Genomic DNA, 24,409 nt, shown 5'->3' with positions numbered 1-24,409 from the left:
TTCTTCTTCTTCTTCTTCTTCTTCTTCTTCTTCTTCTTCTTCTTCTTCTTCTTCTTCTTCTTCTTCTTCTTCTTCTTCTTCTTCTTCTTCTTCTTCTTCTTCTTCTTCTTCTTCTCGTTGTTTCTACTAGTCCCCTGACCTCCAATTTGGTATATTCTTCATCAACAACAACAACAAGTTGGAAGGGACCTTGGAGATCTTCTAGTCCAACCCCCTGCTCAGGCAGGAAACCCTACACCATTTCAGACAAATGGCTGTCCAGTCTCTTCTTAAAAACTTCCAGTGTTGGAGCATTCACCGCTTCTGGAGGCAGGTTGTTCCACTGGTTAATTGTTCTCACTGTCAGGAAGTTTCTCCTTAGTTCCAGGTTGCTTCTCTCCTTGGTTAGTTTCCATCCGTTGCTTCTTGTCCTGCCTTCAGGCACTTTGGAGAATAGCTTGACTGCCTCTTCTTTGGGGCAACCCCTGAGATATTGGAAGACTGCTATCCTGTCCCCCCTCGTCCTTCTCTTCATTAAACTGGACATTCCCAATTCCTTATATGTTAAGGAGAAATTTCCTGACAGTGAGAATGGCTTATCTCCGAGAGTTGCGTAGAACCTTACTTTTTTCACCATTGAATGGAATGCAATGAATGGAAACTAATCAAGGAGAGAAGCAACCTGGAATTAAGGAGAAACTTCCTAACAGTGAGGACAATTAACCAGTGGAACCACCTGCCTCCAGAAGTTATAGATGCTCCATCGGTGGAGGTTTTCAAGAAGAGACTGGACAGCCATTTGTCCAGAACGGTGTAGGGCTTCCTGCCTGAGCAGGGGGTTGGACTAGAAGACCTCCAAGGTCCCTTCCAACTCTATTATTCTATGCTCTGTGTTCTGGTGGGGTCGTGAAATGTATGCAAGCAAGCCACCAAGCTCGGGAAGCACCAAGGAAAACATAAACCCCTTGATCCCATGCGCAGAGCATCCAAAGACCTCTTTGGCCGGCCTTTTACATAAGGAGAGAAGGAATCCACACTGGGCAGAGCCTGAGTGGCTGGGAAGACTGAGGTCCTGTCCTCAGTGGATCTGGAGATCGCCAGGCTAAGGAATAGAGCATTTTGGTTTTAATTTGCCCACTGTTGCAGTTCTCACGTTTCTTTTGTAAAATACATAAGCTGGGTTTGTGATTCCTGGCTGGCTTCTCCAGCGCTCTTTACTGCAGGCCACCCAAGGAAAGATTGACGTGTCCAGCAAAATAGATTAGTATTTGTTTAGGGTCTGGGGTGGGGGGGGGAAACCCCAAACCGCCGTGGAACAAAAACTGTATTAATCGTCCTGCGCCCGTAATTTATCTGATTGTAACGCACAGCGTAGAACATGAACACTTGGGCCACGTAATCTGCAGTGCCGTGGCTGAATCAGGATTGGGGGTGTGTGTTGAACTTGGAATGTGTTCTCTCTGGCAAGGAGATCTGCCCCGGTTTTGCCAAATTGAAATTTCCCAGATTCCAAGAGTTGTGGTTGTGAACAGATCTGCAGGGAGCCAAGTGGGGGAAAGGATCGTGGTGGTGGTGATGGCGGACGGGTGGGGATCGCTCCGTATAAAAGCAGACAAGAATTTAAACTTTCATTTCCCAGCGTCAGGGAGTCCTCGGCCTGCGACCGTAACCGAGTCTCTTTTTTTCCAGTGGTCACTAAACGAACGTCCGTAAGCCGAGCAGTCTTGATCTATCGAAGTTGGCCAATTTAAAGCGCGATTAGTTTGCATTGGCACAACGTTGAGTTTGATTTATTTAGGAAGGGCTCCTTCTGGATACGTAGTATTGGTTTGTTTTTTAAATGGCAGGGGGAAAGGGGGGGAAAGTTGTAATGAAATAAATCAGATTTCTCCAGCTCTTTTGATATGAAAACTATTTGGCAGTCTCCATCCCATTCATTCCCCCTGGGTTCCTGCAAACGCAAATGGAGATCCAAAATTAGAATTCTGGCTTCTCAATTTTGCACGAAACATAGATTGGGGGCTAAAAACAGAGGTCTTCAAACTTCGGTCCTTTGATGACTTGTGGACTTCAACTCCCAGAATTCCTCAGTCGGCCATTTTGATGAAACTGCGGGCTTGGATCCAGACCAGGGGTCTTCAAACCTGGCCCTTTTGTGACTTGTGGACTTCAACTCCCAGAATTCTGATTGAGGAATTCTGGGAGTTGAAGTCCACCAGTCATCAAAGGGCCAAGTTTGAAGACCCCTGGTCTGGATCAGTGTTTCTCAACCTCAGGAACTTTTAAGACATGTCGAGTTCAACTCCCACAGTTCCCCAGCCGGCATGCATCAATTCAAATGACACTCTGGGAGTTGAAGTCCCTACGTCTTAAATTCCTGAGGAATTCTGGGAGTTGAAGTCCACAAGTCATCAGTTTGAAGACCCCTGGGCTAAAGGAATAATTAAAGCATGATTTTTAAAAAAAAACGGATAAAAAGAGTAAAGACAACGCAGTTAGTCCTCAAATCATGATCACACAATTTATGACAGCTTTGCTTAGCTGTTAAGTGTCCCGCCATATCTCGGGATGGTTTGTTTTTTTTTAAACCAGGATTGTTAAGAAAAATCACTGCAGTTGTTAAGGGAATCACGCGGTTGTTAAGATAGCACAGCTTTGCCCATTGACTGCACGGGCTGGAGCTGCCTGGGAAGGCCACAGATGGGGATCCCTTGATACGATGACGATAAAAGGAAACTCAGATGGTCCTCGACTTGACGACCACAACTGAGCAAAATTTTTATTGCTGAGACAGTGGTGAGGTGAATTTTGCCTCATTTTGTGACCCTTTTTCGCCACGGTTGTTAAGTGCAGCACTGGAACGCGGTCGCTAAGAGAATCCGGCTTCCCCGTTGACTTCGCTTGCCAGAAGGTCGCCAAAGGGGATCGCAGCACCCCCCCTGGGACACGGCGACCGTCATGAGTCAGTGGCCGAGCCTCTGGATTTTGATCGCGGGGCCGTGGGGACGCGGCAGCGGTTGTGAGGGTGAAAAATGGTTGTAAGTCCCCTTTTTTCCCTTGCCGGACGGTCGAGGACAACCTGGAGTGGAAATTCTTTTCCCAATTTTGGTTGTAAGTGGAGGACTGCCTGTTCTAAGTCAGGCAGTCGTTAAGCAAGTCCTGCCTGCTTTTATGACCTTTTTGCCATGGTGGATGTTAAGGGAACCTGTCTTCCTTGACTTTGCTTATCCCAGGGCTAGGCAACCTTGGTTCTTTTATGACTCGTGGACTTCAACTCCCAGAATTCCTGAGCCAGCCATGCTGAGGGGAAAGGGAGAGGTTTCCAAGCTGAGCCAGGCTGGCTCAGGAATTCTGGGAGTTGAAGTCCACGAGTCATAAAGCGACCTAGGCCTAGGCCAGGGGTAGGCAACCTTGGCTCTTTTATGACTGGTGGACTTCAACTCCCAGAATTCCTGAGCCAGCCTGGCTCAGCTTGGAAACCTCTCCCTTTCCCCTCAGCACAGCTGGCTCAGGAATTCTGGGAGTTGAAGTCCACCAGTCATAAAGGGGGTCATGGTTCCTCCATGCTGGCTGAGGAATTCTGGGAGTTGAAGTCCAGAAGTCATCAAGTGGGCCAAGGGGGCCTACCCCTGCCCAAATGCCTGAATTTTGATCATGTGACCGTGAGGAAAAAATATTTAAATATTTAAACCAGGGTCTTCAAACTTGGCCCTTTTATGACTGGTGGACTTCAACTCCCAGAATTCCTGAGCCAGCATGGATGAACTATGGCCCCTTCATGACTCGTGGACTTCAACTCCCAGAATTCCTCAGCCACCATGGGGGAAACTTTGGTCCCTTCATGACTCATGGTCTTCAACTCCCAGAATTCCTGAGCCAGCATGGCTCAGCTTGGAAACCTCTCCCTTTCCCCTCAGCATGGCTGACTCAGGAATTCTGGCTCAACTTCAGGTGCTCAGTATTTTCTCGGTTCGAACGGATGGGGACCGAATAGGCTTCGGTCGGCCCTCGCAACGTACACCAGTATGCACTGGGTGCCTACGGCGTAGGTATAAAATTTCGACGGTAGGCCGAGGGGGTGGAAACGAAATAAGAAGTCCGTGCAGGATGAGTTATAACTGTTAATCCGCCTACAAAAGTGCGACTGTTTTCCCCTCCAAAATGGCTCCAGGCACCTTGTGACTTTGCCGCCTTCCGTAATCTTTAGCCTCAACAGCTCAATGGCTGTTTTGTTTTGTTGTTTTGTTTTAATCGACCCGCTCCTTTTTTCTGACCGGTTTCCTTCACCCCACCCCCTTTTATCTCTTTTGCAGCCCGGTTAGGCTCACCCATGCTAAACAGTCTGTTTTTAAACGTGACCTCCATCACGGGAAATGCAGACAAATAAGCAATAAACCCAAACAGAACTTAAAATAACATCAGCTCAAACAATCGCAGTCACATCCACGGGTTAAAAAAAAAAAAAAGGCATTGTTCCCCACGCAGCCGTAACATGGGAAAAGCACTCTGGATTTCCTAGATCAGATCGTAACTGATTTTCGCATCGACCGGTTTGATTCTCCCAACAAAAGAGGATTTTTGCTTTTGTGAGTTATTTTGGGGCTCTTCCGAAAGCCGCCAACGCGGCCTCGGCGGTTTTACGTGGAGCCTGTGTGGGTGGGAGAGAGGTCTACCTGGCGCCTGGTCTTGGATAAGGGGAAGCAGAAGCGCCGCCTGCTTTGTAGGCTGCAGGTCATTCTCATGTGCACTAATCAGAGTTGTTGTAGAATAGAGCTGGAAGGGACCTTGGAGGTCTTCTAGTCCAGCCCCCCGCTTAAGCAGGACAACCTACACCGTCTCAGACAGGTGATTGTCTAGTCCAGAGTCATAAAAGAGCCGAGGTTGCCTATCCCTGGTCTAGTCTCTTCTTAAAAACCTCCGATGATGGAGCGCCCACGATTTCTGGAGGCAAGCTGTTCCACTGGTTAATTGTCCTCACTGTTAGGAAGTTTGAATAGATTAGAGCTGGAAGAGACCTTGGAGGTCTTCTAGTCCAGCCCCCCGCTCAAGGAGGAGAACCTATACCATCTCAGACAGGTGATTGTCTAGCCTCTTCTTAAAGATCTCCAATGATGGAGCACCCACGATTTCTGGTGGAAAGCTGTTCCACTGGTTGATTGTCCTCACTGTCAGGAAGTTTCTCCTTAAATCCAGGTTGCTTCTCTCCTTGATCGGGCAATAATATCCCATAGAACAGCAGGGTTTCTCAACCGTGGCAAACTTTTAAGACAGGTGGACTTCAACCCCCAGAATTCCCGAGCCCAGCATGGATAAATTAAAATAGCAAATTGTCATGAGTCCCTGGGATTCAGTGACTGAAAGATATAGTCCAGGGGTAGGCAACCTTGGCTCTTTTATGAGTCGTGGACTTCAACTCCCAGAATTCCTCAGCCAGCCTGGCTCAGCTTGGAAACCTCTCCCTGTCCCCTCAGCATGGCTGGCTCAGGAATTCTGGGAGTTAAAGTCCACGAGTCATAAAAGAGCCAAGGTGGCCCACCCCTGCTCTAGGGTTTTAGAGGGAGAGAAAATCCTGTTATTGCCTACAGCAGGGGACCTCAACCTTGGCCACTTTAAGACTTGCGGACTTCAACGCCCAGAATTCCTCAGCCAGACAAGGTTTCCTAGCACTCTGTTGCTATAGGCAAGGGGTCTCCCAATGTGGTCACTTTAAGACTTGTGGACTTCAAGGCATGCTGGCTGGGGAATTCTGGGAGTTGAAGTCTACAAAGTCTTATAGTTGGCACCTTTGGAGACTCCTGGCCTCCATCCACAGAGTGTCCATGTAGATCAGAGGTGTCAAACTCAATTTCATTGAGGGCCGCATCAGCATTGCGGTTGCCCTCGGGGGGGCCATGTGGATGTGGCCATGGTGGGTGCGGCCTACTGGGTGGGCGTGGATGGAGTGGGTGTGGCCTACTGAGTGGGCGTGGCCAGCTCTACATCGTTCGCGTCAAGGGTGCCTGTGGGGGCCTGGGCAGGAGTGGGACAGATTTGGGGGGTCTCTGGCAGAAGGGGTGGGACCGGGACAAGCGCCAAGGCATGGTCCATTTCTTCATTCCGCACAAAGGGTGACATCTCCCCAGCATGCACCCAGGGGGTGGGGCCGACGCGGCAGGGGCTGGTTCCTCGCTGTTTCCAGTTGGCCTTGTGGAGCTAAGACCGAATACATTTCAACACAGATGGCCACCACAAAATTGTACATTGGCTCCCTCCCGGCCGGCCTGAGCCAGGGCCAAGGCAGCGGGGGCCATTCCCTCACTGTTTCCAGGATGGCTTCGCGGGCCACATGAAACCACTTTGCATCCGGCCCCCAGGCCTTGGGTTTGACATGTCCGATGTAGATTCTCAGTCATCCAGGTCATAGTTATCCCAAAGATGCTTTTTCACGAGGCAACTGGACTTTCCTGTTTTCCTCCAAGAAGCTTCTTCAGCTCTGACTGGATGGTGGGGAATGGAAGGATTTGTACTCCTGGCAGACCGCTGGTCATTTGCATCCTTTTGGAGAGTCATTGAGACCACTTGGAGGTTTATCTGTGTCCTCAGTCACCTGAGGGGTGCAAAGGAGCGTGGAGCCTTCTTGGAACTGCTGAAAGGACTGTGTTGTAGACTGGAGATAGACAGAGTCGTGTCTCTCCCCCTCTGTTGAGAGAGGGCGTTCAGGGTTGACCTAGATGGCCTCTTGGACCCCTCTTTCAAACCAGCGGTCCTCTCTGTCCAAAATGTGGACTTTGCTGTCTTCCAAAGAGCGGCCTTTGTCTCTTAAAGGCAGATGAGCTTCTGAATCTTGTCCTGATGGGTTTGTTCTCCTGTGTTGTGCCAAGCGTTTACGAAGTGGCTGCTTCGTTTCCCCAACGTGCAGATCTGCACATGGCTCAGTGCAATGTACTCCATGTACCACGTTGCTCGGTCAGAGCTGAAGAAGCTTCTTGGAGGAGAAGCGAAACGTCTTCAAAGAAAAACGAGGAACTCCAGTGGCCCCCTGAAAAACCATTTGGGGATATCAATAGAGGGCTAGCACTTGTGTTTCTAGCAGAGTCCATTTCCTGATCCGGATTACCTTGCAGGGCTGACCAAGAACGAGTCAGAGGGAGATTACCACGTTGCCGCCGTCCCCCCTCCCAAGCTATCTGGGATTGTTTGAGCAAGCCATGGCTACGAAAGATAATAAAGATCTCCAAATACTGCTACAGCTGCTTCCAGTTGCAAAAGCAGGAGTAAAAAAAAATAGCTTCGTTTCGGACTTAACCATGATCCTCACAGTCTTGTTTCCAGGGAAACCTAGATACTCAGGTGCTGAATAGATCTTCTCCCACGCAGGCGGCCCACACATACACACACACACAAACACACACACACACGGTGGTGAGATCCTTTTATCAACGTGGCTCCCGGAAAAAATCCATTTCCTTGCATCCCAGCAAACGCTGAATCCGTGTCCTGTTGGGGTTTCCGTTGAGGTAGGTCACGCAGGGGCATCCACAGGATGCTGTCAAAAAAAAACCCCAAAAACCACCGTTTTCCAAACTTGGCGAGCTTAAATAGTGCGGAGTCCTCCAGCTGGGGAATTCTGGGAGTTGAGGTCCGGGCCATGTTGAAGTGGCCAAGTTTCAAAAATATTGGTCTAGATCAGGAGTCTTCAAACGTGGCCCTTTGATGACTTGTGGACTTCAACTCCCAGAATTCCTCAGCCAGGCACACGTGCCTGGCTGAGGAATTCTGGGAGTTGAAGTCCACAAGTCATCAAAGGGCCACGCTTGAAGACCCCTGGCCTAGTGTTAATCTAATCTAATCTAGGTGTTGACTGATGGGGAGGAGATGTTTTGATCGTCTTTTTTCCTTTGGGACTTTCTGATTGTCACTTTAAAATGGTATGCAGATGTTGTTCATCTCTACGTGCCTGTTGTGAGCGGTTTGTCGTTGTGGAAGGTCTGCAGCAGGAGTGCAGAACACGTCAGGAATTCCTCCAGTCCTCATCCCACATCGTGGCTAAGAAGGTGGAGCAGAGGTTCCCTTTTTTTGACCTCAAGGGTTGAGTTGGGTTGGAGGCTAATTCCACGTTCAATGGCCTGATAGATTTGATGGTGATTGAATGTGGTTTTCCTCATTAGATGGGGAGAGGATTGTCATGGAAACTTGGGACGGACGAAATCTTGTCCCATAGGTGCTTTTTCAAAAGGCAACTGGACTTCCTTTGTTTTTGCTTGATGACCTTTCGCTTCTCCTCCAAGAAGCTTCTTCAGCTCTGACTGGACGGTGGGGAATGGAAGGATTTATAGTCCTTGCAGACAGCTGGTCATTTGCATCCTTCTGGAGAGTCGTTGAGGCCACTTGGACGTTTACCTGTGTCTTCGGGGTCACCTAAGTGGTGCAAATGGACGTGGAGCCTTCTTGGAATGGCTGAAAGGACCGTGTTGTAGACTGGAGATAGATAATAATAATAATAATAATAATAATAATAATAATAATAATAATAATAATAATAATAATAATAATAATAATAATAATAATAATAATAAAGTTGGAAGGGACCTTGGAGGTCATCTAGTCCTATCCTCCCTCTCTGTTGAGAGAGGGCTGTTCAGTGTTGACCTAGATGGGACAGCCATGACCTGGATGACTGAGAATCTCAAAAGCTGTATTTAGATTTATAGGGCTGGAAGGGACCTTGGAGGTCATCTAGTCCAACCCCCTGCTCAGGCAGGAAACCCTATACCAGTGGTTCTCAACCTTTTTAATGCCGCGACCCCAACCGGTCGTAAGTCGAGGACTAAACCGGTCGTAAGTCGAGGCCTACCCAACCCGTCGTAAGTCGAGGACTTTCCCTGCCCGGGAGCGCCACGCATGCGTGGTTCCGCCCCCTGCGCCAGCCGAGGCGTAGCTGGCAAGCAGCAGAGACGGAGCAGGCCGACCACCAGCTGGCCCAGCCCAAGGGAGGTAAGGCACCCGCCGGAAAAGGGGGAAAAAATGGCGGACAAAAAAATGGCGGACAAAAAAAATGGCGGACAGTCTTGCTTGGCGACCCCCGTGAAATGGTCGATCGACCCCAAATGGGGTCCCGACCCACAGGTTGAGAACCACTGCCCTATACCATTCCAGACCAATGGTTGTCCAATCTCTTCTTCAAAACCTCCAGTGTTTGGAGCACCCACAGCTTCTGGAGGCAGGTTGTTCCACTGGTTCATTGTTCTCACTGTCAGGAAGTTCCTCCATATGTCCAGGTTAAATCTTAGATCTTCCTCTGAGAAAGAAATGTTAGGAGACAGGAGGCAAGTTCTGGAAAATTGAGGATGAGGGCCCAAGAGGTTGACCTCAAACTGTCCAAGAAGCACCCACTTTGGCGTTCAAACGTTTGCAGTTTTGACAGCAGTGATGTATTCTTCATGAAGCATAATCTGGAGTTGGTATCAAACGGGTGGACGTCAAGTGGTCCAGAAACACACACTCACCGTTGCAGTTTTGACAAGAGTGATGTATTCTTCACGAAAAGCAGCGGGCGCGGAGTTGGCATCTTCACCTGGGATGGCCCTTATGAGCGAGCCAAAGTAGAAAGCCGTTCTGAGGGGGCTCCTGGCTTGTAGGCCTCTTGCAAAAATTGTCATTTGTATTCATTGCAAGCAAACATCCAATTTCTGAAATGCGATCGGAGAGAGGCTTTTTAAAATTAAGTCTTGGTGCCTGCTGAAGATACTGGCTAACCCAGGCCACAGTTGTGTGAATGGTGCTCATGAATGTTTTTTCCGTCCCACTCTCGCCTTTTAAATATCCAAATTTCACTGTTGTTTTATATTGAACGCTTTGATTTATTGTAAGTGTAGGTTTCCTTGCCTTTTTTTACCTACTTGCCTTTCTCTTTTATTCCAATTATGTGCCTCTCACCAAGACATTTAACCTAATATAACATAACAACAACAACAACAACTTAGAACTAAGGAGAAACTTCCTAACAGTTAGAACAATTAACCAGTGGAACCACCTGCCTCCAGAAGTGGTGAATGTTCCAACACTGGAAGTTTTTAAGAAGAGACTGGACAGCCATTTGTCTGAAATGGTATATAGGGTTTCCTGCCTGAGCAGGGGGTTGGACTCGATGACCTCCATGGTCCCTTCCAACTACTACTACTACTACTACTACTACTACTACTACTACTACTACTACTTCTTCTTCTTCTTCTTCTTCTTCTTCTTATTATTATTATTATTATTATTATTATTATTATTATTATTATTAACAACAATAACAATAGCAGCATTGGAAGGGACCTTGGAGGTCTTCTAGTCCAACCCCCTGCTCAGGCAGGAAACCCTATACCAGGGGTAGGCAACCTTTTATGGCCCTTTTATGACTGGTGGACTTCAACTCCCAGAATTCCTCAGCCAGCCATGCTGAGGGGAAAGGGAGAGGTTTCCAAGCTGAGCCAGGCTGGCTCAGGAATTCTGGGAGTTGAAGTCCACCAGTCATAAAAGGGCCCAGGTTGCCTATCCCTGGCCTAGTCCATTTCAGACAAATGGCTGTCCAGTCTCTTCTTAAAGACTTCCAGTGTTGGAGCATTCATCGCTTCTGGAGGCAGGTAGTTCCACTGGTTAATTGTTCTGACTGTCAGGAAGTTTCTCCTTAGTTCCAGGTTGCTTCTCTCCTTGATGAGTTTCCATCCGTTGCTTCTTCTCCTGCCTTCAGGTGCCTTGGAGAAGAGCTTGACTCCCACCGCATGATATGTTGTGTCCTTAAAGCTTTGAAGCAATAGCTTTTTTTCACACTGCACTGCAACGGTGAAGCTTGATTGTACGAACAGCATGCGATTCTACCTTTAATCATCATAAGCTGATTTTGCTCTAGAAACTCTTAGGAAAAAAATAAAACGAGCGGTTCGTCTGAACCCTGGAAGGCCAGGGACAGTCAACCTCTGCTCCTTGCCATAATCGTGAATATTCTCCGGTTCTTCTCATTGAACTTATAACCACCTTTCTTTTTTTTCCTCCCGTTTTATCCCAGGGCGGTCAGCCATTGCCACACGAAGCAGAAATTGCACACACCAAAAAACTCTTTAGGAGGAAGAGAAACGACCGGAGGTAAGGAAAAAAAAAATTGAATGCTGATTCCTCCACGCTGCCTCTTCTCCCCAAAATCCTGGGTTCTCTTTATCGTCCACCTCAGAGATGGAAACTCCAGTGCCAGTTTGAGATTTTGCAGGACTCGTCCTACTCTTGGTTGCAAAGCAAAAGTTGCTTCCAGTGGTGAGCCAGGATAGACAGTGAATCAGAGCTTATAAAGTTCTCCTCTCTCTGAAATTGTGTCCGCTCTGTACCTGCATGTTGTGAGGGTGCCATGTTGTGAGGAATTCTGGGAGTTGAAGTCCACAAGTCTTAAAGTGGCCAAGCTTGCAAAGCTGGCTGAGGAATTCTGGGAGTTGAAGTCCACAAGTCTTAAAGTGGCCAAAGTTGAGGACCCCTGCTCTAATTCCTTATCTCTTCAGGCTGCAAGAGGTATTTGCTCAATATTCACTGAGTAAGTAACAGGAGACAGTCCTTCCAGTTGAGTGACTTTTCCACTGGTCCTTCGATTTGGTGTTTAAATAACCCAAACCAAAATGCTTTTGCTGTTAATGTTTTAATCAACTTCCTATCTGGAGGAAATGATACCTTGCTTTCCATCCGAACCTTAAAATAGCTGCTGGCAAATAGGCTCTGTTTGTTATGTTTCCGCAAAAAAAAAAAAAAAGAGCATTTTCTAAGCTCCTTCCCAGTGAACGATTTTTTCTTCTTCTTCGTTTCCACCTTTGATAACAGGCTTGGCTGAGGTTTCTGAAGGAGAAAAAGAAGTTGGATAAGGTGGTGTTGTTTTTTCCTCCCCTTCTTAATAGTTTACTCAGCCAGCCTTTATTTACGTGCTTTTGTTAGACTTAGATCCCACCTTTATTTGTACAACTCAGAATGGTGTACGTAAATAATAATAATAATAATAATAATAATAATAATAATAATAATAATAATAATAATAATAATAATAATAATAATAATAGTAGTAGTAGTAGTAGTAGCAACAGACAGTAAGTGCCGCCTATGCAAAGACGCTGAAGAAACAGTGGACCACCTGGTAAGCTGCTGCAAGAAGATCCCGATCCCACAGACTGACTACAAGCAGCGGCATGACAAAGTAGCAACAATGGTGCATTGGAAGATCTGCAAGAAGTATCATTTGCCTGAAAGCAAGAACTGGTGGGATCATAAAATAGAGAAAGGCATAGAAAATGGTAAAGTTAAACTGCTCTGGGACTTCAGAATTCAAACAGACAAGCATCTGCCACATAGCACCCCGGACTTAACAATTGTCGATAAGAAAGACAAAAAAGTCTGGATAGTGGACGTGGCAGTGCCTGGAGACAGCAGAATAGATGAGAAAGAACTGGAGAAGATACCAAAATACAAAGACTTACACATAGAAACAGAAAGACTGTGGCAAAGGCAAGCAAGGGTGGTACCAATAGTAATAGGCACCTTGGGTGCAATCCCAAAACAACTGGAGCACCACTTGGACACCATCATCGGCATTGACAGATTCGCCATTAAGTCAATTGCAAAAGGCGGCCTTACTAGGAACTGCTTCCATCCTGCGACGAGATCTGAAATACCATCAAACATCCACATCTGCCTATCCCAGGTCCTTGGGAAGGACTCCATAGGTAGACAAAAAGGCCAAATCCAGTTTGAACACATTATTATTATTATTATTATTATTATTATTATTATTATTATTATTATTATTATTATTATTATTATTATTATTATTATCATTATCATCATCATCATCATCATCATCATCATCATCACCACCACCACCACCACCACCACCACCATCATCATCATCATTATCATTATCATTATCATTATCATTTATTATTATTATACCCTCTACATCTATAAACCAGGTTATGACACATACTGGATCATGTCTAAGTTTTGGCGTATCATTTTAACCGCACAATCATGTCTTATAATGCTGATTTAGCTAATGAACACTCTCATATATATTTTTTTTGCGTGTGTGGTCTACATGTGCTCTGGTTTCGCTTTTTGAAACCTTCTTATGTGATTTGTTGCTAGTACTTTTTGTACAGCAAATGTTTAAGCCTTCTCTTTCTTTCCTGGTGGCTCCAGCCTAAAGCTCTTGCCAGATTTATGTCCTGTTCGTCTTTTGCCTTCCGTTTCTTTCCACCGTAGACCATGCAAAGGTCAATTATTCTGGGTTTTTTATTTTTTCATTCACTTTTGTCGCTATGCGGTTTTGTATGACGCCTTCGATTCTGTCACATTTAAAATGGTTTTCTGCAAGACCAGGAGTGGCCCCTTTAAGACTTGTGGACTTCAACTCCCAGAATTCCTGAGCCAGCATGGAGGAACTATGGCCCCCTCATGGCTTATGGACTTCAACTCCCAGAATTCCTGAGCCAGCATGGAGGAACTTTGGCCCCCTCGTGGCTTGTGGACTTCAACTCTCAGAATTCCAGAGCCAGCATGAGGGAACTATGGCCCCCTCATGACTGGTGGACTTCAACTCCCAGAATTCCAGAGCCAGCATGAGGGAACTATGGCCCCCTCGTGGCTTGTGGACTTCAACTCCCAGAATTCCTGAGCCAGCCTGGCTCAGCTTGGAAACCTCTCCCTTTCCCCTCAGCAAAGCTGGCTGGAGAATTCTGGGAGTTGAAGTCCACAAGTCTTAAAGGGGCCACGTTTGAAGACCCCTGTCCAAGACCCTTATTAGCATTCTCTCTTTGCGTGCCTCCATGTATAGGCAGTCCTCGACTTATAACCGTTCGTTCAGTGACCAGAGTTACACAGCCTTGGAAAAAAGGGACTTACGACCAGCCCTCAGGCGGTCACGTAGCCAAAATTCAGGCCCTTGGCAACCAACATGTATGTGTGACAGTTGGCACGGTCCTGGGATCACGGGATCGCCCGTTTTATCATTTTCCCAGCTGTTTCCGACAAGCAAGGTTTATAGGGGAAGCTGAATTCATTTAATGAGCATTGTGGTTTGTTTAACAACCATAGTGGTTTGCTTAAATACTGGGGCAAAAAGGTGGTCAAATGGGGCAGAAACCACTTAACGACTGTCTCGCTTAGCAACAGAAAATTTTCTGGTCCCAATTTACGTAAAATTTCATTCTCAGTTACTCCACTTGCAACAAACCACAACCACCATTTTACTCTTGATAGATACAAATGATCTATGTCAATTTTGGAGTGTCAATAAGTTTGTGGTCTTGTGTTTTATGAATCATTAATCCTACTGTGGGCTATTGTAAGCGTAGGCCAGATTATTAATGGCTTTGCTTATATTATCATCGTTCGACTACCTTTTAAAAACTTTTCTAACTTGTGTTACATATTCCATGCTGGCTTTCTTTTTCACCGGTGCATCCAAAACATTGTTTAGTTCTAAAACACCCAAATACTTATAACTTCCTTCCATTGTCAATGCTTTGTGCCAATCCATAATTCAAATCCGCTGTTCAGCTTTTTTCTTTTTGTGATTGCTTGATCAGTTTAAATTCCAATAATTACACAAAATGATTGAATCAACCAAGACTGGGCTCGGAAAGATGGAAAAACCTACAACTGTCGATATTAGGAAACATTGCTACAGTGAAAAGGAATCTATTACCCAAAATCTTGTTTTTATTCCAAACGATACCCATAAAACTTGAGAAAAAAATTCTTTGAAGATTTAAATTCATTCATTTTGAAATTTATTTGGCAAGGAAAGAAAGCTAGAATCAAGATGGAAATGTTACAAGAAGCCAAGGAAAATGGAGGTTTTGGTTTGCCAGAGTGGGTCTTATATTATTATCAAGCATCTGTATTAACATGGGTAAAAGAATGGATAACTCTTGGAAACAAAAGGCTGTTGTATTTGGAGGGACATGATTTACAACTGGGTTGGCACGCTTTTTTATGGTATGGGAAAAACAAAATCCATAAGACATCACTAAAGATTTTAACTGTACCTAAAAGTAACCATTCCCCCCCCCCTGCTTTTGCACATAGTTTCCTATTATCCATACAGAGCAAATGTAAAACATTTGTCCTTGATTGGATAATACGTCATAATACTATTTTATCAATCAACTATTGGGCTTGGAAGTTTGAAATTCCCTTCTTCCTAGAGTCCCGTGTCTTTCAAACTTAGCACTTTTAAGACGTGTAGACTTTGACGCCCAGAATTCCCCAGCCAGAATATTGACTGGAGAATTTGGGGAGGAAGTCCACACATCTTAAAAGTTGCCAAGCTTGAAAAACATTATTCTAGAAAGTACAATGAATTTGAAACCAAGTGTTTGTAGATGTTATTGTCAAGGATTCTTGTTAACAGGTTAAATGTTGTAGGCCGAAGATTGGTCAAAAATTGCCGAGTGTTGTGTGTAGACCAGTCATATCAGTAGACAAGAATACAGAGTAGAGTAGAATAGAACAGAATAGAATAGAATAGAATAGAATAGAAATAATAGAATAGAAAATATGGAATGGAATAGAATAGAAAATATGGAATGGAATAGAATAGAATAGAATAGAAATAATAGAACAGAATAGAATAGAATAGAATAGAATAGAATAGAATGCAGAATGGAATAGAATAGAAAATATGGAATGAAATAGGATAGAATAGAATAGAAATAATAGAATTGGAATGGAATGGAATAGAATAGAATGCAGAATGGAATAGAATAGAAAATATAGAATGGAATAGGATAGGATAGGATAGAATAGAATAGAAATAATAGAATAGAGTAGAGTAGAGTAGAGTAGAATAGAATAGTAGAATAGAATGCAGAATGGAATAGAATAAAAAATATGGAATGGAATAGGATAGGATAGAATAGAATAGAAATAATAGAATTGGAATGGAATAGAATAGAATAGAATAGGAATAGAATAGAAAGAGTAGAGTAGAATAGAATAGTAGAATAGAGTAGAATAGAATAGAAATAATAGAACAGAATAGAATAGAATGCAGAATGGAATAGAATAAAAAATATGGAATGGAATAGCATAGAATAGAATAGAAATAATAGAATTGGAATGGAATAGAATAGAATAGAATGCAGAATGGAATAGAATAGAAAATATAGAATGGAATAGGATAGGATAGAATAGAATAGAATAGGAATAGAATAGAAATAATAGAATAGAGTAGAGTAGAATAGAATAGAATAGTAGAATAGAGTAGAATAGAATAGAAATAATAGAACAGAATAGAATAGAATGCAGAATGGAATAGAATAAAAAATATGGAATGGAATAGGATAGGATAGGATAGAATAGAAATAATAGAATTGGAATGGAATAGAATAGAATGCAGAATGGAATATAATAGAAAATATAGAATGGAATAGAGTAGAGTAGAATGCAGAATGGAATAGAATAGAAAATATGGAATAGAATAGAACAGAATAGAATAAACACAGAATAGAATAGAATTACAGACTAGAACAGAATAGAACAGAACAGAATAGAATAGAATAGAATCTGGAAGGGACCTTGGAGGTCTTCTAGTCCAGCCTCCTCCTCAAACAGGAGAACCTATATACCATTTCAGGCAAATGGTTGTCCAATCTTATTTTAAAACCTCCGTGGTCGAGCACCTCACAACTTCTGAACTTGATTGTCCTCACTGTCAGGAAGTTTCTCCTTAGTTCCAGGTTGCTTCTCTCCTTGATGAGTTTCCACCCATTGCTTCTTGTCCTGCCTTCGGGCGCTTTGGAGAATAGCTTGACTCCCTCTTCTTTGGGGCAGCCCCTGAGATACTGGAAGGCTGCTATCCTGTCCCCCCTCGTCCTTCTCTTCATTAGACATCTTATCCTGTTTAAGTTCCAAAGTCTATTCATCCCATTTCAGTTGTCCGTCATCTGTTAAGAGATACACCCCACAAAGCAGCTCGCTCGGCCTCTGAAGATGCCCGCAAAACGTCACACCAAAAGAAAAGTAGACCACAGCCATTCAACCCCAAAGCTCTTTGTTGTGTTTTTGTCTTTTGTGATCAGAAATGCTCAGCCTGTAGTGATCCAATCCCCTCTCGACCTTATTTGCAACACTTTTCAAACGGATTTGTAAAACAGGAACGTCAAATGAATAGGTATTTGAGCTGAAATCCATAAAGTTTATTTTTTTTTCCTAGGACACTCAAGTTCTTCACCTTCTGATTTTGTTCTTTTACCATTTCTGCCTTTTGCTTCTATGTTTACTATTTCCTCAGATTTTGTGTGCCTTTCTGTGCTATGTTCACATGGACATATAATTCTGGGGTGGTTTTTTTTTGAGGGATTATCCCATGCGTTATTTTTCAAAATCCCAATATTTCTTCCTTGTTTTAGGGAATCCACTTGATTTTATGTTTTCAATTAAGCTTTGTGGAAAATACAGGTGTTCCTTTGTTTGAGTGTACCTATTGTTTTGAGAATTGCTTAGTTCTGCTTTCATATTATTCCATTTTGCTAGAAGTGGCCGGTATTCTTTGCTTTAATTCTTCCATGATTCTTCTGCAATTATTTTGCTGTCTTCCTTTCTCTCATTTACATTTTCCACATTTTTGCTCCTTTAAATTTTGTACATTGCGAATATTTTTTTTAAAAAATTGATTTATTTCATTTTCCAATTTCTTTTTCTAGGTTGACTTCTGATTTTTAGTTTGGTGGCTTGCTTTCAGTTTAATTTAGTTCTGCCGCTGTTATTTTTGCAAGGCTGCTCATGAGCTGATTCATCCCTTTGATCATTTGTGTCATAATTGAGCGGACAACCCTATTTGCACTGTGCAAAAAATTTTTTTTAAAAAAAAACATGTTTCCTTTGAATAGATATCAAAGGAAGTAATCTTTTTTTTTCTTACCGTTTCTTTCATGCATTCCAAAACTTTTTCCCTCTAAGTAACTTTTAATAAATTCAGACAGCTGTGGTTCTGTTTTATAATTATGAATGGATGGTTCAGAATTTTTATTGGCTGCTTCCAAATGGATGTTGGTAGTGACCCCTCCCCCTTTTTTTGGGGAAACCTTTTTCTTTTTCAGTTTCAAAACTTTTTTTTAAAATGCTTTTAATTGATTTTTCAATGTACAGGTAAAAGTCCTAGACTTACGACTACAATTTCTGTTGTTATATAAGGCATTTGTAAAGTGAATTTTGCTAAATTAGTAATCCAGTGAAGTGAATCTGTCTCCAGAAGCTTTGAATGCTCCAACACTGGAAGTTTTTAAGAAGAGACTGGACAGCCATTTGTCTGAAATGGTATAGGGTTTCCTGCCTGAGCAGGGGGTTGGACTAGATTACCTCCAACGTCCCTTCCAACTTTTTTTTTATTATTATTATTATTATTATTATTATTATTATTATTATTATTATTATTATTATTATTATTATTATTATTATTAATCGCACAGTCAGCCAGATGTTCAGACTGGATCTGGCATTTTTGTCTACCTATTGAGTCCTTCCCAAGGACCTGGGATAGGCAGATGTGGATGTTTGATGGTATCACAGATCTCGTCGCAGGATGGAAGCAGTTCCTAGTAAGGCCGCCTTTTGCAATTGACTGATGGTGAATGTGTCAATGCCGATGATGGTGTTCAAGTGGTGCTCCAGTTGTTTTGGGATTGCACCCAAGGCACCTATGACTATTGGTACAACCCTTGCTTGCTTTTGCCACAGTCTTTCTATTTCTATTTATAGGTCTTTGTATTTTGTTACCTTCTCCAGTTCTTTCTCATCTATTCTGCTGTCTTCAGGCACTGCCACGTCCACTATCCAGACTTTTTTGTCTTTCTTATCGACAATTGTTAAGTCCAAGGTGTTATGTGGCAGATGCTTGTCTGTTTGAATTCTGAAGTCCCAGAGCAGTTTAACTTTATTATTTTCTGTGACTTTCTCTATTTTATGATCCCACCAGTTCTTGCTTACAGGCAAATGATACTTCTTGCAGATCTTCCAATGCACCATTGCTGCTACTTTGTCATGCCGCTGCTTGTAGTCAGTCTGTGCGATCTTCTTGCAGCAGCTTACCAGGTGGTCCACTGTTTCTTCAGCGTCTTGGCATAGGCGGCACTTACTGTCTGTTGCTGTCTTCTCAATGCCTTTGTCCTTAAGGCTTGGTCTTGTGCAGCCAGAATTAGTCCCTCGGTGTCTTTCTTCAATTTTCCTGCTCTTAGCCATTGCCAGGTCTTGTTATTATCTGCTTTCCCAGCTATTTTTTTTTAATGTACTGGCCATGCAGTGCTTTGTCTTCCCATGCCTCTATTCCAGTGATGGCGAACCTTTTAGAGACCAAGTGCCCAAACTGCAACCCAAAACCCACTTATGCATCGTCGGGTACCGGATGGGCGTGGCCCATTGGGTGGGTGTGGCTGCGGTGGTAATTCCAACTTTGCAAGATCTTTTTTTTCCCCGCGAAAAGCTGAAATTGACCGATTGAACCTTTTTTTTTTTTTGCACATGGCGGCGGAGGCCTAAAGTGAAAAGGTTTTATAAAACCCAGCTGAAGACCTAGGACTGGGGCGACGGCACACGTGCCCACAGAGAGGGCTCTGAGTGCCGCCTCTGGCACCCGTGCCATGGGTTCGCCACCACTGCTCTAATCTGTTCTTCATTTGGTCTTTCTTGTAGGCCAGTTTGGTCTCTCCAGTAGTCAGTAAGCCTTCCTGATATACTAATTTCAGTGCCTCTTCATCATTGTCCTTCAGATATTATTATTATTATTATTATTATTATTATTATTATTATTATTATTATTATTATTATTATTATTATTATTATTATTATTATTATTATTATTATTATTATTATTATGGATCATCGCACAGTCAGCCAGATGTTCAGACTGGATTTGGCCTTTTTGTCTACCTACCGAGTCCTTCCCAAGGACCTGGGATAGGCAGATGTGGATGTTTGATGGTATTACAGATATCGTCGCAGGATGGAAGCAGTTCCTAGTAAGGCCGCCTTTTGCAATTGACTAATGGCGAATTTGTCAATGCCGATGGTGTTCAAGTGGTGCTCCAGTTGTATTATTATTATTATTATTATTATTATTATTATTATTATTATTATTATTATTATTATTATTATTAATCTGGCTTCCCCCATTGACTTTGTTTATTAGAAGGTTGCAAAAGGGGATCCCATGACTTTAGGACACGACGACGGTCCTAAATATGATTATGGGGATGCTGCAAAAGTTGTAACTCTTATAAGTCACTTTTTTCAGTAACTTTGAACAGCCGCTAGCAAACTGTTGTAAGTCACAAGGGCTACCTGTATTAACTCTGGTGTCTATATAAAGGCCTTTATCTGAGCATGAAACTTCTCTGGCCCACAAGCTATTCAGTAATCTTTGATTCCAGACCATTTATTTGCTAAAGTTCATACATTTGTTTCCGGAAACCATAAGTTGGTGGATTTGACTTTTATCATTTCACAGTTTCTTGATTTTTGTTAAGCGGCCAGATTTTGGGGTGATTTCCTTCCAGTTTTATCCGCAAGTTGCCCAGCAGAGAGAACTGGACCCTGTAACCCATTCTCCACAATTTCAGCCTGTGGGGTACTGGAACACCCAGATTTTTTTTTTTACTAATATTCCACCTGAATAATGCGGTGGGAAGATGCGTCCGATCCTCATGGGAATCTGGTTACATGGTCAGGTCTGCTTCCAGAGAACGGAATTTGAGAATGCAGCTTTTTATTTGAGCCACTATTCTTCTCGTTAAGCTCCCACAAAGTTATGATAACTCTACAGCAGGGCTTCTCAACCAGTGGTACGGATACCACCTGTGGCACATGGGCACCTGGCAGGTGGTACGCGACCATCCTAGGAAAGTGGTAGCAGGGGAGGGGAATGAGCTGAACCGGTGGCAGCACCGCACAAGCCTGAGCGAGAGATGGCTGGAGCTGCAGGGCTGTCAGGGCTCAGCAGAAGCGCCAGGATCAGTGCCGCTTTCCAGCTGATCGGCCCTTCTTCGGGGCTGTCAGGGCTCAGCGGAAGCGCCAGGATCAGCGCCAGGATCCAGCTGGAGCTCGGCGCTGATCCTGGTGCTTCCGCTGAGCCCAGAAGAAGCGCCGATCAGCTGGAATGTTGCAGCCTCTCCAGGCTCTTGTGATTTCCATTCAGAGGCTTGGCCACTGATTCATATTTATGACGCTCACAGTGTCCCAGGGTCAGGTGAAGTGACCAAAACCTGCTGCAACCACCCAGCAGACGGGGGGGGGGAATAAAAACCAAACACCCCCCACCCCACCCCCGCTGCCAATCCTCAACAGAAATGCTCACAACAATGAAAACCTCGGACAGGAGGAAGAGCGCGGCCGGGCGGGCAGGCAGGTGTCTTGCTCGGCTGTGGCTTGGGGGGCACTTTTTTCAGTGCCATTGTAACTTCGAACAGTCACTAAGCGAACTGTTGTAAGTCGAGGACGACCTGCACTTTTATCACTTTTTTCCCTTTTTTTGGGGGGGGGTCATCAAGTTTTTGACCCCTTGCTAGGCGACTGGTGGTCCTCGGATGTTGCCGTATCCTAAAAGTGGCACAGTGGGTGAAAAGGTTGAAAAGCCCTGCTCTACAGCCAACCTAGTGTGCAGAAATACACGTGGGTTTACATCTGGGCCTAGTTCTGTACGAGTTCTCTTCCCAGGAACTGGCCAAGGTGCTTGTGTGTCCCTGGAACATTCATAAACAGTATATAACTTCTGACAAGGTTCACTGACAACCTGTTGTGAATCATCTGTTCAGCAGCCGAAAGGGAAGGGTGAAGTCAGTTTGTTCTGATTTAAAATAAAATAAAATAAAATAAAATAAAGTACAGAAACTCAGAGCGTGGTTACAGAGAGGAGAGCCAGCTTCCAGCCGTGATTCAGAATGACCAACCCCGTCTTTGGCTACAGATCTCTGGTGGTGGATACACGTGGGAGAGCTAATTGCATGGGGTTTCGTGGGCAGCCCTTGGTGCACGCTCCCATGCGCGGCGGCAGGCCTTTTGCAAAAACCGCAGATCGGAAGTCCCCGTGCGCCATGGAAAATCGGGGCTGGTTTATCCTTCCTGAGAGTCCCGGGGTGGTGGTTGGGGGGGGGCAGAGTGTCTCTCTCTGTCTGGTGCTTGAACAGCCCTGGTTTGTTGACTCAAAGGCCAGGCTGTGCGGTTCTTTGGGGGAAACAGAATAAAAGCTAGAGAGAGAGATGACTCATTGCCTCAGCCTAGGTCAAAGATTCATGGAGATATAAATAAAAAGGGAAGGGAAGGGAAGGGAGGGAGGGAGGCCAGCTAGGGAGGAAGGAAGGAAAGCTGGAAGGAAGGAGGGAGGGAGGATAGCTAGGAAGGAAGGAGAAGGAGGGAGGACAGGAAGGAAGGAAAGCTGGAAGGAAGGAAGGAAGGAAGGAGGGAGGGAGGAAGGGCAGCTAGGATGTATGGAAGGAAGGAAGGAAGGAAGGAAGGAAGGAAGGAAGGAAGGAAGGAAGGAAGACAGCTAGGAAGGAAGGAGGGAGGGAGGAAGGGCAGCTTGGATGGATGGATGGATGGATGCATGGATGGATGGAAAGAAGGAAGGAAGGAAGGAAGGAAGGAAGGAAGGAGAAGGTGGGAGGAAGGAGGGAGGACAGCTAGGAAGGAAAGAAAGCAGGAAGGAGGGAGGGAGGGCAGCTACGATGGATGGAAGGAAGGAAGGAGAAGGAGGGAGGGAGGAAGGAGGGAGGACAGCTAGGAAGGAAGGAAGGAGGGAGGGAGGGAGACAGAAGAATATTAAAATTTCCTTCACATCAAATCCTTGTTACTTTTCCAAGACCGACNGGAGGGAGGGAGGGAAGAAGGGCAGCCAGGATAGAAGGGCAGCTAGGAAGGAAAGAAGGAAGGAAGGAAGGAAGGAAGGAAGGAAGGAAGGAAGGAAGGAAGTGGACTGGTGGAGTAATCTAAACTCATGGTCTCTTGGAGAGGACCAATCCCACTGTGATTCTGTGCTTAGTTATCTGATCTTGCAGACGTTGATGGGCCTGTTTATACACCTTCCACTGGAGATCCAGAGTGAGCCAGTCAGGGGCCAAGAAAAGAGGCCACGCAGCTATTTTACGTGCATATATTTTTTTATAAAAGGGGTTCTGACAAGCAATTCTGCGTATATCCGGTTGTGGTTTTATCCTTTGAATCTGCTGCTCCCAGATTTAGCCGAGACCTCCTTTTTCTTAACCTTTTAAAGTCTGGCCGGGTCGGTTGCATGGAAAACCAGCGGTCGGAGTTGGCAGCGTTTCAAAGTTTTTGTTTCCTTGTCTGTTTGGTTTGTTTTATATTTCACTGCGCAGTCGTCACTCACGTCTCCCGGGAAGTCAGTCAAATAGGACTTAATTCCAGATAATCCCTATCCAGCACGACCAACGAGAGAGTTATGGACTCTGCAGTCCAAAATACTTGGGATGTGCCACGTTAACTGCTCTTTAAAACCACTTGGCGTTGGTGGCGCCACATTTAAGGGGTGAGAAGAGCTGGCAGGAGGTGGGTGCAGACCTGCCCCCCCCTCGTAAAGAGCATATTTTAAAGATTTGGGGGAGCCTTTTATTTATTTAGACATTGGGGTCCAAAAAACACCTAGTGGGTTCTTTGCCCAAACTTGAAAGCTTCCAAGTGGAAGAAATTGGGCCAAGCAATAAGCGGAAGGCTGGATTAGATGGCCCTAAAGCCTGATCTGGATATTAGGTCTGCTCTTATCCAGTACAGTAGTCCTTGACTTACGACCACAATGGAGTCCAAAATTTCTGTCGCTAAGCGAGACGTCGGTTGAGGTTCGCCCCGTTTTACAATCTTTCTTGCCACGGTTGTTAAGTGAATCGCAGCAGTTGTTAAGTTAGAGCCCTGGTGGCGCAGAGGTTAGAATGAGGCATTGCAGGCTGAGTCTGCCCACTGCCAGGAGTTCGATCCTGACCAGCTCAGCCTTCAATCCTTCCGAGGTCGGGAAAATGAGGACCCAGATCCATCCATCCTTCCTTCCTTCCTCCCTGAAACTGCAGTAGTTAGAATGAGGCATTGTGAGCTGACTCTGCCCACTGCCAGGAGTTCGATCCCGACCGGCTCAAGGTTGACTCAGCCTTCCGTCCTTCCAAGGTCGGGAAAATGAGGACCCAGATGCTTCCTTCCTTCCTTCCTTCCTTCCTTCCTTCCTTCCTTCCTTCCTTCCTTCCTTCATTCATTCATTCATTCATTCATTCATTCCTTCTTTCCCTCCCTCCCTCCCTCCATCCCTGAAAGTGCAGTAGTTAGAATGAGGCATTGCAAGCTGACTCTGTCCACTGCCAGGAGTTCGATCCCGACCAACTCAAGATTGACTCAGCCTTCCGTCCTTCCGAGGTCAGGAAAATGAGGACCCAGATGCTTCCTTCTT

General features: G+C 44.7%; 1 protein-coding gene across 1 annotated transcript in view; it reads left to right on the top strand.

The window, feature by feature from the left end:
- The window catches only part of CTIF (cap binding complex dependent translation initiation factor), a gene marked incomplete at its 3' end in the record, with an annotated part of 68,748 nt that overhangs the window by 37,097 nt on the left and 7,242 nt on the right, over positions 1-24,409 (top strand). The window contains exon 6 of the mRNA XM_015824857.1: positions 11,009-11,085. Coding sequence (XP_015680343.1) covers positions 11,009-11,085 — 77 coding nt within the window. The remainder of the gene's footprint in view (positions 1-11,008; positions 11,086-24,409) is intronic.

The sequence above is a fragment of the Protobothrops mucrosquamatus genome, unplaced genomic scaffold, assembly GCF_001527695.2.
Source record: "Protobothrops mucrosquamatus isolate PMUCROS unplaced genomic scaffold, P.Mucros_1.0 scaffold2385, whole genome shotgun sequence".
In the NCBI taxonomy this organism is placed as follows: Eukaryota; Metazoa; Chordata; class Lepidosauria; order Squamata; family Viperidae; genus Protobothrops; species Protobothrops mucrosquamatus.
This window is presented reverse-complemented; position numbering and strand designations above follow the sequence as displayed.